Raw genomic sequence first — 17,238 nt, 5'->3', positions numbered from 1 at the left:
TCAAACATTATGTTTCGATTGCTCAACTCAGCATAGACAATTATTGTACCCAACAGTTAGTCGGATAGTAAAAAAAATTAATCAGTCTGAGAAAAATTGAAAATATATTTAATTATTAAGATGAAGATTTATTGATCATTTGATCTTTAATTATTGTCCCTTTGCCTTTTATGTGCGTGAAGAAATAAGAAATTAAACTGGAAAAAAGAAGAAGAAATTACTAGTTTTCATCAAAAGTAATTTGTATAATATTAGTCAAAACTAGGAACATTGTTAGTATTGAATCTGAAAAATTACATAACTTTATCAATCACTTTACAATTATTTTTAGGCAAAAAAAATATTTTTTTAGTTATATATATTTTACTTTCGTGGTTTTGATTGTTATTTTTTTATTATGATATTTCTTGTTATCAAATATCAATCTTAGTCATGCATTCAACTTTTGTTATGTTGGCGCCACAACATCGCCACTTCGCTACAATTAGAAAAAGAATAAATCACAAAAAATAATACTAGAGTAAGATGAAATTAAACAACATAATATATAAAATAGAAGAAATGTAAAAATACATGACAAAAAATACAATTTTATTTATTTTTATATTCGACATGGAAATATTACATAAATCTAAATTTTAATACATTTATCGATATTTGAAATATGCTCAACCCTTGAATCTATCTCAGATTACGGATTTATTTGATATGTAGCGTCTATGAGACTTTCATAATCCCAAAATAGCATATCTAAATTATAAGAAATCCAACGGACGTCACAATTGCTGAATTGTCAAAATTTGAACAAAGAAAATAGATGTACATAATACATTTTCAAGATGCTTTGGTGGTAGAATGGTAGATATGCGAGGTTGATTTATATATATATATATATTTTATAAATCTATCTTCACGCATCTAACAAACATTCTTATGTATTATATATTAAAAAAATCAAGAGTAAGTTTCTTGTGAGACGATCTCACGGATCTTTACTCGTGATATATGTCAATCATGCTCATGTTTATAATAAATAATAATAATTTTGGTATAAAAAGTAATATTTTTTATAAGTAACCCAAATAGAAGATCGTCTCATAAAATCGACTTATGAAATCGTCTCACATGATTTTTATGAAAAATTAAATAGATCATATGTAAATTACATGTAAAGCTCTATGAAACGCAACAAGCTGTAGCTTCTCTTTTCTTGGCACCTGCTTTGATAGGCGCATTTTGTATATATTAATATAATTATATTATTTTGTTCTCTGAAGGCCAATAATTTATAATTAATGTTGTTTCCATTTAATTTAAAAACAATTAACTCACTAACTTGTTTATTAATATTACTTCGCAAAACGATCATGTTAGTCCAGTCAACAAAATCAAAAAATATTATAGATAAAAATAACAAATATTATCCTACTTTAATAATTATAATTGATTACTTATAATACAAATCTTTAAATTTATAATCAATTTATATATCCAATTTTTTTTTATACAAAAACACATATTTAATATCTCAAAATGATAACAATATAATTTAAATCGTAAAACAACTCAAACACTACGCGTGGATCGTTATTGATCATAATATAAATAAAAAGTTGATAAAAAATCAATCATGTTTATTTTTATAATAAAAAAATATTTGTAACATAAAAAAATAATATTTTTTTGTGAAAACTGAATAAAATATCGGTGTTTTTGTGATATTTGTCACGTTTCACAGCAAACCCCAATGTTTGATTTCCTATGTTATAATGTGAAATCAATGGAATTTTAATAGCCAGATATTATTGCTGAATGCTGGTGTCTCGAGGATTAAATATTCATTTATATTTTAGTTGGGATAATAAGTCTTCAATGTCTAAAATTAAATTTTATGTATAATTTCATATATATATTTTTGGAAAACTAATTTATATGAACTAATTCATGGATTTGATATAAAATTTGATTTTATATTTTATGAATAACCTAATTTGTACACATTATTATTAAAAAATGGCAACAAATTAATATATAATCTTATACAAAACGATTTTCGATGTAATTTCGAGAACAAAAATTAGAAACAAGACAAAAAAATAATTTATTTTCCCAAAATAGAATTTTCTTCTGTAAAAAAAAAATTGATGACACGAATTTTCTCGTAAGTATTTCACTGCACGTGCCACACATACTATAAAACAAGCCACGCTGTCTCGGTTCACTGCCTCTCTTTGTATATATCTATCTCTATACTAATCACACTTCTGTTTGAAGAACACCCAATCCAAGGTGTCTCTACGTGTTTCTTCTTCTGTTTTTTACTTGAGTATCTCTGAAATTAGCATCCGTTTCTTCACCGGAGATTAACCCAATGGGAGAGGTCTCATCCTCTTTCCTTTCCCACAATTTTTTTCGTTATTTTTTCTTGATTAATTAATTCTGGTTGTTTTGATTTATTTATGTATTTTCTGGTGTTTTTTTTTCGCAGGAAGAGGCGAAGAAGCCGCAGGAAGCTGCGAAGAAGGTGGAGGAGGAGAAGAAAGAGGAAGCCCCCAAGGCTGAGAAACCAGCTGCCGACGGGAAGAAAGATGATAAGAAACCTGAGGAGCCTAAGGCGGCGGAGCTGGCGCCGCCGGCTCCTCCTCCGCCGCGTGAGATTGTGTTGAAGGTGTACATGCATTGCGAGGGGTGTGCTAGGAAAGTCCGCCGCTGTCTCAAAGGCTTCGAAGGTAATGAACGAAACCAGATCCAAGCCTTCTTTTCTGGGATTTTTGTCTTTATGTCATCAAATTCTGTAAAACCCATTTCTTGATTTGTGATTTTAGCTTGATTGTTTCGTTTTTTTAATGGATTTTTACTGGGTTTTCGCAGGTGTGGAGGAGGTGGTAACAGATTCCAGGAGCAGTAAAGTGATCGTGAGAGGCGAGAAAGCAGATCCATTGAAGGTTTTGGAGAGGGTCCAGAAGAAGAGCCACCGCCTCGTGGAGCTTATTTCTCCAATCCCAAAGCCTGAAGAAGCCAAGAAACCTGAAGAAAAAGAGGTGGTCAAAGTTGAAGAGAAAAAGGAGGAGGTTCGTTATTTATTATCTATTTTCAAGAAAATTATATATATATTTCACCAAAAAAAAAACAATATTTGATCCTTTAATATAAATATATATATATATATATTTCTTGGTGCAGCTACCTGTGATGACAGTGGTGTTGGGAGTTTACATGCACTGTGAAGCTTGCGCACAAGAAATCAAGAAGCGGATTCAGAAAATGAAAGGTGGTGTGTGTATATATATATATATATATATGTATATTTATCATTTGGTTTTAACATTTTTGTTTTCAAGATATGATTTTTTTGCTACCCTTTTCAACTTTTCTTCATTCTCTAAATTTAGTATAGATTTTTCATGTGATTCCTTAATTCTTGAATTGTGAGAACTGTATATTCTTTATGTTTTGTTTGAATTCATTCAAACTAAGGTCAATCTAGACCTTCTTTATTGACTATTTTTTTATTCCCATTTAATTCATTATATATATATCACTCGGAATCTGGGCTTTACAGGTGTAATGTAATAATTATTTAATTTCTTACAATGTAAAATATATATCATTGAATTGAGTTGCTTCTCGAGTGTATAGGAGTTGAGAGTGTAGAACCAGACCTCAAGAGCTCGCAAGTACTCGTAAAAGGCGCAATCGAACCCGAAAAGCTCGCCGATTACATCCACAAACGGACCGGAAAACACGCCGTGATCATCAAAACGGAGCCGGAGAAGAAGGAAGAGGTGAAAAAGGAAGGGAAAGAGGATAAGAAAACAGAGGAAGGAGAGAAAAAAGAAGCGAAGAAAGGCGAAGAAGGCGGCAAAGAAAAGAATCACGCCGCACCGTCCGGCGTCGGGGAGCCACCGGCGCCGGCTCCGGTGGTTCTTGTGGCGGAGGCGGATGACTCCAAGCTGGAGATGAGGAGGAATGAATACTACAACAACTACCAGTACCTGCAGAATTACCAGGTTTACCCTCAGATGCATGTTCATGAATTGCAGGCATATCCGCCGCAGATGTTCAGCGACGAGAATCCGAACGCATGTAGTGTGATGTAAATAGGGGGGAGGGGGAGGGGTAGAAGGGGGAATGCAGTGGGCACATGATGGAGAAATGTCCATTTGCCTAATTTCACTGGTCTCCATCTCTTTGTTCTGCTTCTCTTCATGTGGCCCTGTCTGGGGTATCCATCTATAGCTTAGAGTTCTGCAATCATTTTGTACCTTTTTTTTTTTGTGTTTTTTGTTTTTATATCATAAATTATAATATAATTTGTCACATACTTATGACGTGGTATAATATTTTAATTTGGTTTTGTACCTTTGTTTATAATATAGCTATCCATTTGGTTTAAGTAAAAATTGGCGTGAAACAGTCTCACGAGTCGTATTTTGTAAGACGAATTTTTTACTTGAGTCATCCATGAAAATTATTATTTTTTATGTTAGGAGTATTATTTTTTAATGTAAATATCGGTAGAGTTGATTCGTCTTACAGATGAAGATTAGTGAGATTGTAACATAATAGATTTATTCTTGGTTTAAAATATTTGAGTTGTATGATTATCACGATTTGTAATTTTTTGAGCGATTGAAACGTGATGTTGAGTTGTATGAATTAACGATTATCATTAAGTATAATTTTTGGGAGATGGAAACTTGATGATATTTGAGTTATTGTATAATTTAAAATATTAAAGTTATATTATCGTTGGTTATAGTTTATGGGATGATATTTATGTTATTGTATAATTTAAAATATTTAAGTTATATGATTATCGTTGGTTATAGTTTATTGGAAAACGACAAACGTTCGATATTATAATATTCAAGTTATGTCTTAAATTCTATATAATATTTGATAGACTAATAAATTGTTTTAACTATTTTGATACTATATAGCTTGATTACAAAATGATAATATATCTTCTTTAATCTAAGAAATATAACTTTTTTAGAGTAGGTTTTTTTTTTAAGACGGGCTCACAAATCTTTATCTGTAAGACGAGTCAATCCTACCGATATTCACAATAAAAAGTAATACTATTAACATAAAAAGTAATATTTTGTATGGATGATCCAAACAAGAGATTTGTCTCACAAAATACGATTCATGAGATCGTCTCACATAAATTTTTTCTTTTTTTAAAAAGAGATTATATATTGTACCTGAAATATGATAATAATTGCTAATAATTGATTTTTTAAGTGGGGTTGGATATGGTGCTTTACTGCTTTTTCATGTTATGTATTGTCCTATTTGTTGAGTATTATCGAACCAGATTCTGGTAATGTGAGTTTTTTTTTTATAAACATTATTATCTATTTATTCGATAAATGTCTACCCATCTGCTAACATCAAATTAATATAATCTAAGTAGAGCTTGGGAATTTCAAAAATATCGCATGGATATGATTATGTAAAATATATTTAAAATAATATAGAATTGTATTAACTTGAAATGATTTAAATGGGAAAAAAAAGGAAGACTATGTGCCCCGAAAATTTGTAAAAAAATAAATATTACTAATATCCATTAAAATCTTTAAATATCACTACTCAAAGTGTAAGATTTTTATGTTTCACTGTCACATCGAATATCGTTGGTGTCCTATTTTATCTGTCAAAGTGAATAATTTTTTCTTAAATAATACGAAAAAGGGAGTAGGTGATGGGAAAAATAAGCAACAAATAATTTTTTTTTTTTGAATTTTGTTTGACATAAATTATGATGAAATTATAGACTCATTCATTCATCAAATATCATAATTATTATAGATTCAATGACTGTGAACTTTTATATGTAATATATATGGAACAATACGTGCTTTTAAAATTTTCTCCAAGGCAGACTTGATGATTTGCCATCAATATTTAGTCTTCCGAATAAAAAAAAAAAGAACTCTTTCAAGAAAATCGAATAAAAAAATAAATTTTGTTCGATGATTAGATTTATGATTTTCAATGATCATAACATTCATTTTCTCAAAACAAGAGTTTATCGAATTCTAGTGAAAGACTTGACACTTGAAAAGAGAGGAGTTTGTTCTACGTTTATTTTTTCTTTGCCGTCGGTCTTATTTTTTACGGTGAAAAGCTCAAACTCGAATAATCGTTCCATCAAACAAAAATGAAAGACTTGGTCGACAGACGGGATGAAATGAAACAGAGAAATTGAATTCCACCTTCAAGGAAAATTATACGTATTTAAAACTTTACAAAATTTAAAACTGGCATCCCTTTTGCTTTAGGTCGATGTTAAGGATTTTATTGGGAATTTAAAACTTTTACAAAATTTAAATTAATGAATATAATCTCTATCATGGAAAGGGACAAATTGGCCACTTGTTTTTAACTTGAGAATGTAAAAATTTTTTTAATAAAAAAAATTCAATCATTTAAAATTAGTGAATGCCATTTAGGATTTCACAAATGGATTTGGACCACATTTTTTGTCAGCTGGTTGGAATTGGTTTTACTGCACAAAATCTCGAATATTTTGTATAGTTTGGACCATTCTCTATTATTTCATAGCTTTTGGAGCCTACGTGAGTGCGTGGGGTTAGGACATTATTGTGTGATGATGCGTAATGTACTATATATATGGCCATGATTTTTGCATTTAATAAAATAATATGGATATATGTACATATTATCTGTTTGTATAATATTAATGAAGTGTTGATATAAAATGATAAAATGAAATTGTATATTATAAAATGTAACAACGAAGAGTAGGTCTCTTGTAAGACGGTCTCACGAATCTTTATCTGTGAGACGGGTCAATTCTATCGATATTTACGATAAAAAATAATATTCTTAGCATAAGAAGAAATATTTTGTCATGGATGACTCAAATAAGATATCCACCTCACAAAATGCGACCCGTGAGATCGTCTCACATAAATTTTTGCCAAAAAGGAAAACCACACCGTTCGTTTATATTATTATGGTTCTTACTCATAGTAGATTTTAAGAAAAATAATCTGGTCTTCCCATGTTAATTTAATTTTTTGTTTTGTGTAAAAACAAATTTTTTTATTTATTTTTACTTTTTATTTAATTTGACACTATTCCTATAAATTAGTGTAGGATTACATCATATAGTTTAAACTTCACAAATATATTGAACAAAAATCATATAATATGACTGCTACAACATTTTTTATAAAAGATAAAATAAATGTGACACCTTGACCCGTTTACAATAAAATACAGCGGAATTTAAAATTTTCTATTGAAGGATGGAAGCATTACAATTTCATAAGATAAAATCAATTACAAAATATTTGCAACCAAAATAAATATATGATCATTTAAATGACATAACAAAAACACAAAATATCATTCCTATGATCATGTCCAAAATGCCATCCTTCCAACTTCGTATGCATATGACTCCCATCCACAGTCAACGTCCTGGCCCGTCACTCTTATCTGCATCACATGAAATAACTGAAATGAGTATAAAACTCAGCAAGTGGAACTCTTACATAACAATGATCATATCATACTCTGTAAAACATAGCTTTGAAATCATTAAATACCATCACTCTGAAACATGAATATCATAGCAATAGCATAACAATGAGATGATATTTATCTTTACTCTGGTATGGATTGATATAAATAGTATCTCTGTCTGTGGTGCTCGTATCCCAATCGATATAAATCGACAACTCTGAGGGATAAAAGCATATGGGCGTTGATCAACTAATTGCATGTAATCTTTGACTATATATCTATCAATCCATAAATCAATTTGAATTCTCTCTTTTACATTTATCAAACACTTTAGAAACTATACTCATTGTATTCCCTTTGAACAATTGAGACATCAAATGCCTCCAATATATATAACAATCTCGATCATACCTCTACTGTTCATCACCGCGGGTGCGCTGCCTACAAGCACCGCGGGTGCGCTGAGCTCTCGGCAATCCAAACAGTACCCTGAAAAATACGACCGCGGGTGCGATCCTGCAAATACCGCGGGTGCGGTCTATCATCACCGTGTAAAATCCCGGATTTTTTTATTTTATCATGATAATATTTTGTATCAAGATTTTCGAGATTTTCAGGATTGTGATTTTTGGAATTCAAGAATTTAAATATATCGTGTGTATTTGTTTCAGAATTTGAGATAGATAGAATTTTACCGGATAAAGATTTAAGCTAGAAGATAACTTAATCTTGGAACCAAAAATCTTGAGGATTTATCAAGGGATTTTCGAAAATAATAGGGGAGAATAGTAAGTGATTTCGAAAATAGTAGATAGAGGGAAAAGTCTACACGATAAAATGCAGCCTTGGAAAAAAATTTAAAAGTTCAGCTACCAGGATTTTAGGAAAAATAATCCAAATATTATTTGTGGAAAAATACCAATAATTTCGGATTTAAGTAAGCAAATTTGTGGGATTTTAGAAATATAATTTTTATTATTTTAGGAAGTCAAAAATCTACCGAATATTGGGAATTAGACACAAAAGTCGAAATTTCACAGACTGGGCAAGGCTTAATTTCGAAAATTAGCTTGGATATAATTATAAATTTCGAAATTTAGGATAAAGAATAAAGGTAGATTTGATCACGATTTTAGATGAAGATTTGATTCAGAATCAACGCGATTTGGTACACGATCAGGATAGCAGTCAACCCCTATAAATAGGAGGGCATGGATCTCGAAAATTCACACCACAACTCTCTCTCAATTTTCGAGAATTCCCCTCCCCTAGTTCCTTAGGATTTTCGAGCACAGCGAAGCGCTGCCGCAGTCCAGCCACCGAAGTTTTCACGTTTTTCTTCAAGAAAGTTAAGGTAAGTGGGCTTGTTTTAAATTGTTGCATTTTTCGGTGCATGTATGTCGGTGCATGTAATTTTCGGTTTTATTAAATTTCGGTCGAGTACAACTCTTTTCTACCCCTTCTGGTTATGATTTCTGCATGAGTTTATGTTGACACTGTGAGGATCCGACTGGATATGGGAGGGAATCCCAACTATGACATGACCCTCATACGGTGGGGATATAACCGATTCGGCCTCGCCCCCTTAGAGGAATAAAAATTAGGGACTGACGTCAGTAAACCATTGAAAGTAGAGGAATCTCAGTGTCAGGTCAAGAATACGAACGTGGTATGAGTCAAATATGCATGGTGTGTGTGTGTATGTATTTCGAATTTTATGCATGTTGTTATGTACTCGAACGGCCCCCACTTGCTGAGTATTTCCCCAAAATACTCACCCCCCTTACACCTCCCCAGATAAAACTGAAGATAAATCAGAGGAACAGGTCGAGGAAGAGGAGTCGGACCAGTTTTGGGGCTGGTGAAATCATTATATTCGAATTATGCTGCAAGATTTAAGGATTTTAGTTGGTTTATTTTATTTGTAAACGCTTCCGCAATTTAATTATTTATTCAGTTGTAAAGACAATGGTTTTTTTACGAATTTATGAAATAAACTGGTTTCGGTTTATACTGTGCTACGAGGCTTGTCGTTTTTCGATTTTGTGATTGATGAGCGACGCCGGTGTCAATCTCGAGTTTCGGGGCGTGACATTTTAGTGGTATCAGAGCCGCCAGGTTCAAAATCCGAGTGGAAGAATCGAGTTTCAAAAAAAAAAAAAAATTCGGAAATTTTCGTATTTCGGCCAAACAGGGCCTTACGAGCCGCCGAGCTTCTTCGCCGATTCCGGCCGTTTCCCGTACCCGTTCTTCGATCGGAGACCATTTCCAGAATTGTCTCAAAGAAACGAACCAAAGCCCTCAACCAATTTAAGATATAAAGTTCGGGTGAAGCCGTAATTTCAGATCTAGGAATTTGGGTATAAACCCTAAAACACCGAAAACGTTTTCGTCCAATTACCCTTCCATTCCTACTCCGATTTTAAATTAAATTTACCCATATGATAGGCGATCCATGGGCAACGTTTAGCACCAATTAATTTCTGAATCCGAACAACCGATCGTAAACGCCCAAATTCGAGTTAGTTAGCGAGTTGCGCGGTTTCTCCGGCGAAATTAGGTGGCTTTCCGATCGATTCTGGCCGTGCCATCACCGGTTCCGTGACCCTTACGTCGTCGCAAACACACGCCTTTACTCCGAACGTACTCCGGCGAGTCAACCCGGCGAGTCAACTCGGCCGAGACAACGAGTCAACCCGCCAGCATGTGTTCTTCGATTTTTTCGTAGGAAACTCCGAATTCGGTTCTGACTGTCCTGGAACCCTCTCGACGAATTCTTTCAATCCATATGTTTATCTCTAGACTTACTATTTTTGGAAAATATCTCGAAGAATCTCGTTCAACGCGTTTCTTGTAGTGCTTATCGGATTTTTATGGAATTTTATTAAGGAAACAATTAGTATTGACCTATATTGTTGGGATTGTACTTATATGATAAGTTGACTTAAGCTTTTGATTTAAGGTGAAATATTTGATTTGGGGACAATAAATTATTTATGGGAAGAAAAGAGAAAAAAAAAAAACTAGTATGTGAAAATCAGAGCTTAGAGTTATAATAAGTTTTGGATATTCCAATATGGAAGTTGATTTTGGGCAATAGTTAAATGTGTAAACTTTAATTTGGGTTCTTAGTAAAGCTAAGCGTTAACTTTAACTATGTATAATTTTGGGTTACCTTGTCTAAAAGGAAGTTGGGAAACAATATCTTAAGGTTTAAGTAATTTATATTATTTTGGGGTAACTAGTAGATTACGATCTTATACGAATAAAATAAGTTATGAGATTATTGCTTGACATTGAGGAAGGTACAACATAATAAGTTTTGAAATTTTTTCGGTACTAAGAAGGATTCAAGGAAAAAGACATTCAATAAAATAGTTTGTGTTAGAGCTCTCTAAGCTCATGGTTTTGAGGAAAGTAAGGTTTAGTGCAAGTAAGATTTAACAAAGGAATTAATTGATGATTAATTTCAAGGTTGAATAAGATTTTATTTTCTGACGACTGAGTTATAATTTTTGGGATTTAAATCAATAGTGTATAGATTGATATTGAGTTAAGTTCCAAGATTTTGTATGAGTTTTAAGTTTTGAGATAGTAATCATAATAATTTCAACGTAAAAATAAAATCAGCATCTATTCGCGTATATTCCGTGCCGACTTGATTCCAAGTACTTTGGTAGATTTCAATGTCATCATATGGATGGTTTGGTAATCTAAGAGCAGTGCAATAGCAGATTGCCGGAGTAAGAATTTCAAAATCCAAACCGTGAACCAAGAAGAAATCAGGTATCATGACAATGCCAAGAGACAGAAATACATTTTTTTCTGCTTCCCAGACTTGGAAGGCCATTAAAATCAGGCAAAGAAGTTTACCTAGCAATGGTGAACGAAGTGCAAGAAGAAATTGAGCTCAAGCTGGAAGATACACTAATAATGCGAGAATTCCGAACGTTTTTCTGGAAGAATTCTCAGGATAGTCTCGGACCACGAGGTTGAGTTCAAAATCAATGTGGTTCTCAGTGCTGCACCAATTTCAATAGCACCATACCGAATGATGCCAACTGAACTCCAAGAGCCAAAAGAACAACTCGAAGAATTGCTAGAAAAGAAGCAATTCCAACCGAGTACGTCTCCATAAGGAACTCCAGTACTGTTTGTGAATAAGGAAGATATAAGTATGAGATCGTGTATAGATTATAGAGAACTCAATAAGATCACAATCGAGAATAAATATCTTCTTCCAATGATAGACGCGTTTTTTCGATCAACTTAAAGAAGTTACAACTTTTCCAAACTCGGCCTGAGAAAAGACTACTACCAATTGAAGATCAGGGCTGAAGATTTTCCCAAAACAGCCTTCGGAAAAAAGGGTTCAAGCCATTACTTGACAATTTTTTTAGCGTTGTTCACTGAGGAGATCTTCATTTTCTTACCAAGTGAAGAAGACCAAAGAAATAATATCTCACTTTTCATAGGTCAATGGAGAGGAAATTTTATTCCAGTTCAATAGTAGTGAGTTTCGGCTACAGAACGCCACAGACATCAGGAGCTTTCTTGGACTGGCAGGTTATTACAGAAAGTTTGTCGAAGGTTTTCCTCAATCGACATACCACTGACTAAATTCACTCAGAAGAATACCAAGTTCGTCTGGACGAAGGTTGCGAGAAAAGTTTTCAGACGTTAAAAGAAAAGCTCGCATCCACGCCAGTGCTAATCTTACCTACTGAAGATAAGGGATTCACCATCTACAGTGACGCATCTAAGGAAGGTCTGGGATGCGTACTCATGCAAGAGGGAAGAGTGATTGCGTGTGCGTCAAGGCAGTTGAAATCGCACGAAAAGAACTACCCTACGCATGATCTTGAGTTAGCAGCAATTGTCTTCGCCTTAAAAAAATTTGGAGACACTACCTCTATGGCGCCAAGTGTGAAATTTTCACGGATCACCAAAGCCTCAAGTACTTGTTCACCCAAAAAGAACTGAACATGAGGCAAAGGCGATGAATCGAACTACTGAAAGACTACGACTTGACTATAAGCTACCATCCTGGTAAAGCAAACAAAGTGGCTGATGCGCTAAGTCGGAAGGGGCCCAGGAAAAGTGACTCTAGCTTCCCTCTCAGCCCAGCCATGTCTGCGGAGAATCGTCAAATTAAACCAAGATCAAGACCCAGCACTGACCAAACTAAAAGATCAAGTCAGAGAAGGAAAGTCTCAAGATCATCGGATTGATGACAAAGGGACTCTATGGATGAAAGGAAGACTGTGTGTGCCCGACAGTGACAACCTTCGTCAGGAGATAATGGCAGAGGCACATAAGTCGAAGTTCTCAGTCCATCCAGGCAGTACGAAAATGTACAGAGACCTCAAGAATAGCTTCTGGTGGAATGGCATGAAAGGAGATGTAGCTGAATTCGTCTCCAGATGTCAGACATGCCAGCAGGTCAAAGCAGAACACCAGCGACCTGGAGGATTACTGCAACCCCTGGAAATTCCCGAGTGGAAATGGGAGCATATTTCCATGGACTTTGTGGTGGGATTGCCGAAGTCCAGGCAAAGCCATGACGGTATATGGGTGATCGTAGACAGACTCACAAAGACTGCACACTTTCTACCCGTTCGTATGAATTACAATCTCGATAAGTTGGCTTCGCTGTATATGGACAACATTGTGAGACTACATGGGGTGCCAGTGAGCATCCTGTCTGATAGAGACCCGAGGTTCGTCTCGCGTTTTTGGAAGAGCTTCCAAGGGGCCATGGGAACGAAAGTCACTTTTAGTACGGCCTATCACCCTCAAACCGATGGACAAACTGAGAGAACAATTCAAACCTTGGAAGACATGCTGCGAGCGTGCGCCCTGGAATTCAGTAACCATTGGAGCACTCACCTGCCATTGATCGAGTTTGCCTATAATAACAGCTATCACAGCAATATTGGGATGGCTCCATATGAAGCTCTGTATGGAAGGAAATGTCGGTCACCCCTATATTGGGATGAAGTGGGAGAGAAAGCCATAGTGGGACCTGAGCTTGTACAGATAACCATAGACAAGGTTACAGTAGTCCGAGAGAAACTCAAGGCAGCTCAAGATCGACAAAAGAGTTGGGCAGATCTGAAAAGAAGGCCAGTAGAGTTCAATGTTGGCGAGAAGGCATATGTAAAAGTGTCGCCTATGAAGGGAGTTGTCCGATTCAGTAAAGCTGGGAAGCTAAACCCTCGCTATGTAGGACCCTTTGAAATTTTGGAAAAAGTGGGCACACTGGCATACAAACTCGCTCTACCGCCAAACATGTCTAGAATTCATAACAGTCTTCCATGTATCCCAACTACGGAAATACATCTCAGATCCAAGCCACGTGTTGGAAGTAGAGCCACTCGTAATCGAAAGTAACTTAGGGAGAAGAGCTGAAGTACGAAGAAGTTCCTATCAGAATTGTGGATTCCAAGGACCAAGTACTAAGGCGACGAGTCATTCCATACGTCAAGGTGCAATGGTCCAACCACACTGAAAGAGAAGCCACGTGGGAGCTAGAAGAAAATATGAAGAATCAATACCCGTATCTTTTCTCAGACCAAGCCAACCCAAGTTTCGAGGACGAAACTTCCCATAAGGAGGGAGGGATGTAAAATCCCGGATTTTTTTTATTTTATCATGATAATATTTTGTATCAAGATTTTCGAGATTTTCAGGATTGTGATTTTTGGAATTCAAGAATTTAAATATATCGTGTGTATTTGTTTCAGAATTTGAGATAGATAGAATTTTACCGGATAAAGATTTAAGCTAGAAGATAACTTAATCTTGGAACCAAAAATCTTGAGGATTTATCAAGGGATTTTCGAAAATAATAGGGGAGAATAGTAAGTGATTTCGAAAATAGTAGATAGAGGGAAAAGTCTACACGATAAAATGCAGCCTTGGAAAAAAATTTAAAAGTTCAGCTACCAGGATTTTAGGAAAAATAATCCAAATATTATTTGTGGAAAAATACCAATAATTTCGGATTTAAGTAAGCAAATTTGTGGGATTTTAGAAATATAATTTTTAATATTTTAGGAAGTCAAAAATATACCGAATATTGGGAATTAGACACAAAAGTCGAAATTTCACAGACTGGGCAAGGCTTAATTTCGAAAATTAGCTTGGAAATAATTATAAATTTCGAAATTTAGGATAAAGAATAAAGGTAGATTTGATCACGATTTTAGATGAAGATTTGATTCAGAATCAACGCGATTTGGTACACGATCAGGATAGCAGCCAACCCCTATAAATAGGAGGGCATGGATCTCGAAAATTCACACCATAACTCTCTCTCAATTTTCGAGAAACACACCTAGTTTCTTAGGATTTTTCGAGCACGGCGAAGCGCTGCCGCAGTCCAGCCACCGGAGTTTTACGTTTTTCTTCAAGAAGCTTAAGGTAAGTGGGCTTGTTTTAAATCGTTGCATTTTTGGTGCATGTATTTTCGGTTTTTATTAAATTTCGGTCGAGTACAATTCTGTTCTACCCCTTCTGGTTATGATTTCTGCATGAGTTTATGTTGACACTGTGAGGATCCGACTGGATATGGGAGGGAATCCCAACTATGACATGACCCTCATACGGTGGGGATATAACCGATTCGGCCTCGCCCCCTTAGAGGAATAAAAATTAGGGACTGACGTCAGTAAACCATTGAAAGTAGAGGAATCCCAGTGTCAGGTCAAGTATACGAATGTGATATGAGTCAAATTATGCATGGTGTGTGTGTGTAATTTCGAATTGTTATATGCATGTTGTTGTGTACTCGAACGGCCCCCACTTGCTGAGTATTTCCCAAAAATACTCACCCCCCTTACACCTCCCAGATAAAACTGAAGATAAATCAGAGGAACAGGTCGAGGAAGAAGAGTCGGACCAGTTTTGGGGCTGGTGAAATTATTATATTCGAATTATGCTGCAAGATTTAATGATTTTAGTTGGTTTATTTTATTTGTAAACGCTTCCGCAATTTATTCAATTATTCAGTTGTAAAGACAGTGATTGTTTTTTTGCGATTTTTATGAAATAAACTGGTTTCGGTTTATACTGTGCTACGAGGCTTGTCGTTTTTTCGATTTTGTGATTGATTAGCGACGCCGGTGTCAATCCCGAGTTTCGGGGCGTGACATTTAAGTGGTATCAGAGCCGCCAGGTTCATAATCCGAGTGGGAAAAATCGAGTTTCAAAAAAAAATTCGAAAATTTTTCGGAAATTTTCTGCCAAACAGAGCCTTAGCGCGCCGCCGCGTTTTTCGCCGATTCCGGCTGTGTCCGGTAGTTGTTTTTCGATCGGCGACCTTTTCTGGAATCGTCTCGACGAAACGAACAAAAGCCCTCAACCAATTTCAGATATTTTATTCGGGGGAAGCCGTAATTTCAGATCTAAGAATTTGGGCATAAACCCTAAAATTCCGAAAATAAGTTCGTCCAATTACCCTACCAATCCTACTCCGATTTTAAATTAATTTTACCCAAACAATACGCAATCCATGGGTAACGTTTAGCTCCAATCAATTTTGGAACCTGATCAACCGATCGTAAACACCCAAATTCGAGTTTAGTTAGCGAGTTGCGCGATTTCTCCGGCGAAATTAGGTAACTTCCAGACCGATTCTGGCCGTGCCATCACCGGTTCCGTGACCCTTACCCTGTCGCCGACATGTGCCTTTACTCCGACCGTACTCCAGCGAGTCAACCCGGCGAGTCAACTCGGCCGAGTCAACAAGTCAACCCGCCAGCATGTTTTCTTCGATTTTTTTCGTAGGAAACTCCGAATTCGGTTCTGTCAATTGTTCTGGAACCCTCTCGACGTAATCTTTCAATCCATATGTTAATCCCTAGACTTCTATTTTTGGTAAATATCTCGAAAAAATCTCGTTCAACGCGTTTCTTGTAGTGCTTATCGGATTTTTATGGAATTTTATTAAGGAAACTATTAGTATTGACCTATATTGTTGGGATTGTACTTATCTGAGATAATTTGATTTAAGTTGCTGACGTAAGGTGAGATATTTGATTTGGGACAATAAATTATTTATGGGATGAAGAAAAAAAAAACTAGTATGTGAAAATCTGATATAAGAGTTATAATAAGTTTTGTATATTCCAAGATGGAAGTTGATTTTGGGCAATAGTTAAATGTGTAAACGTTAAGTTGGGGTCTTAAGAATGCTAAGCGTTAACTTTAAATATGCATGATTTTGGGTTATCTTGTTTAAATGAATTGGGAGACAATATCTTAAGGTTTAGTAATTTATATTACTTTGGGATAACCAGTAGATTACGACCTTATGTAAAATAATTTACGAGATATTGTTTGGTATTGAGGAAAAAGACAGTATAATAAGCTTTGAATTTTGTTACGGTACTAAGAATAATTAAAGGAGAAAGACATTCAGTAGAAATAGTTGTGGTAGAGCTCTCTAAGCTAATGGTCTCGAGGAAAGTAAGGTTTAGTGCAAGTAAGATTTAGAACAAGAATTAATTGAGGATTTATTTCATTTGTTCGAGGTTGAATAAGATTTTATGACGATTGAGTTATAATTTTTGGGATTTAAATCAATAGAGTATAGATTGATATTGAGTTAAGTTCCAAGATTTTATATGGGTTTTAAGTTTTGAGATAATAATTGTGATAATTTCAAGATAAAATAAAATCATCATTTATTCGCATATATTCCGTGCCGACTTGATTCCAAGTACTTTG

General features: G+C 34.9%; 1 protein-coding gene across 1 annotated transcript; it reads left to right on the top strand.

Annotated features, from left to right (window-relative positions):
* The first annotated feature begins 2,218 nt into the window (after positions 1 to 2,218).
* On the top strand, positions 2,219 to 4,361 carry LOC140821112 (heavy metal-associated isoprenylated plant protein 7-like). Its single transcript, XM_073181528.1, has 5 exons — positions 2,219 to 2,380; positions 2,489 to 2,729; positions 2,872 to 3,071; positions 3,184 to 3,271; positions 3,640 to 4,361. Exons 1-5 carry the CDS (start codon positions 2,372 to 2,374, stop codon positions 4,098 to 4,100), a joined length of 999 nt encoding a protein of 332 aa, XP_073037629.1. The 5' UTR covers positions 2,219 to 2,371; the 3' UTR covers positions 4,101 to 4,361.
* Positions 4,362 to 17,238: the final 12,877 nt, after the last annotated feature.

This window comes from Primulina eburnea, unplaced genomic scaffold (assembly GCF_022965805.1).
Source record: "Primulina eburnea isolate SZY01 unplaced genomic scaffold, ASM2296580v1 ctg424_ERROPOS1667910, whole genome shotgun sequence".
Lineage (NCBI taxonomy): Eukaryota > Viridiplantae > Streptophyta > Magnoliopsida > Lamiales > Gesneriaceae > Primulina > Primulina eburnea.
This window is presented reverse-complemented; position numbering and strand designations above follow the sequence as displayed.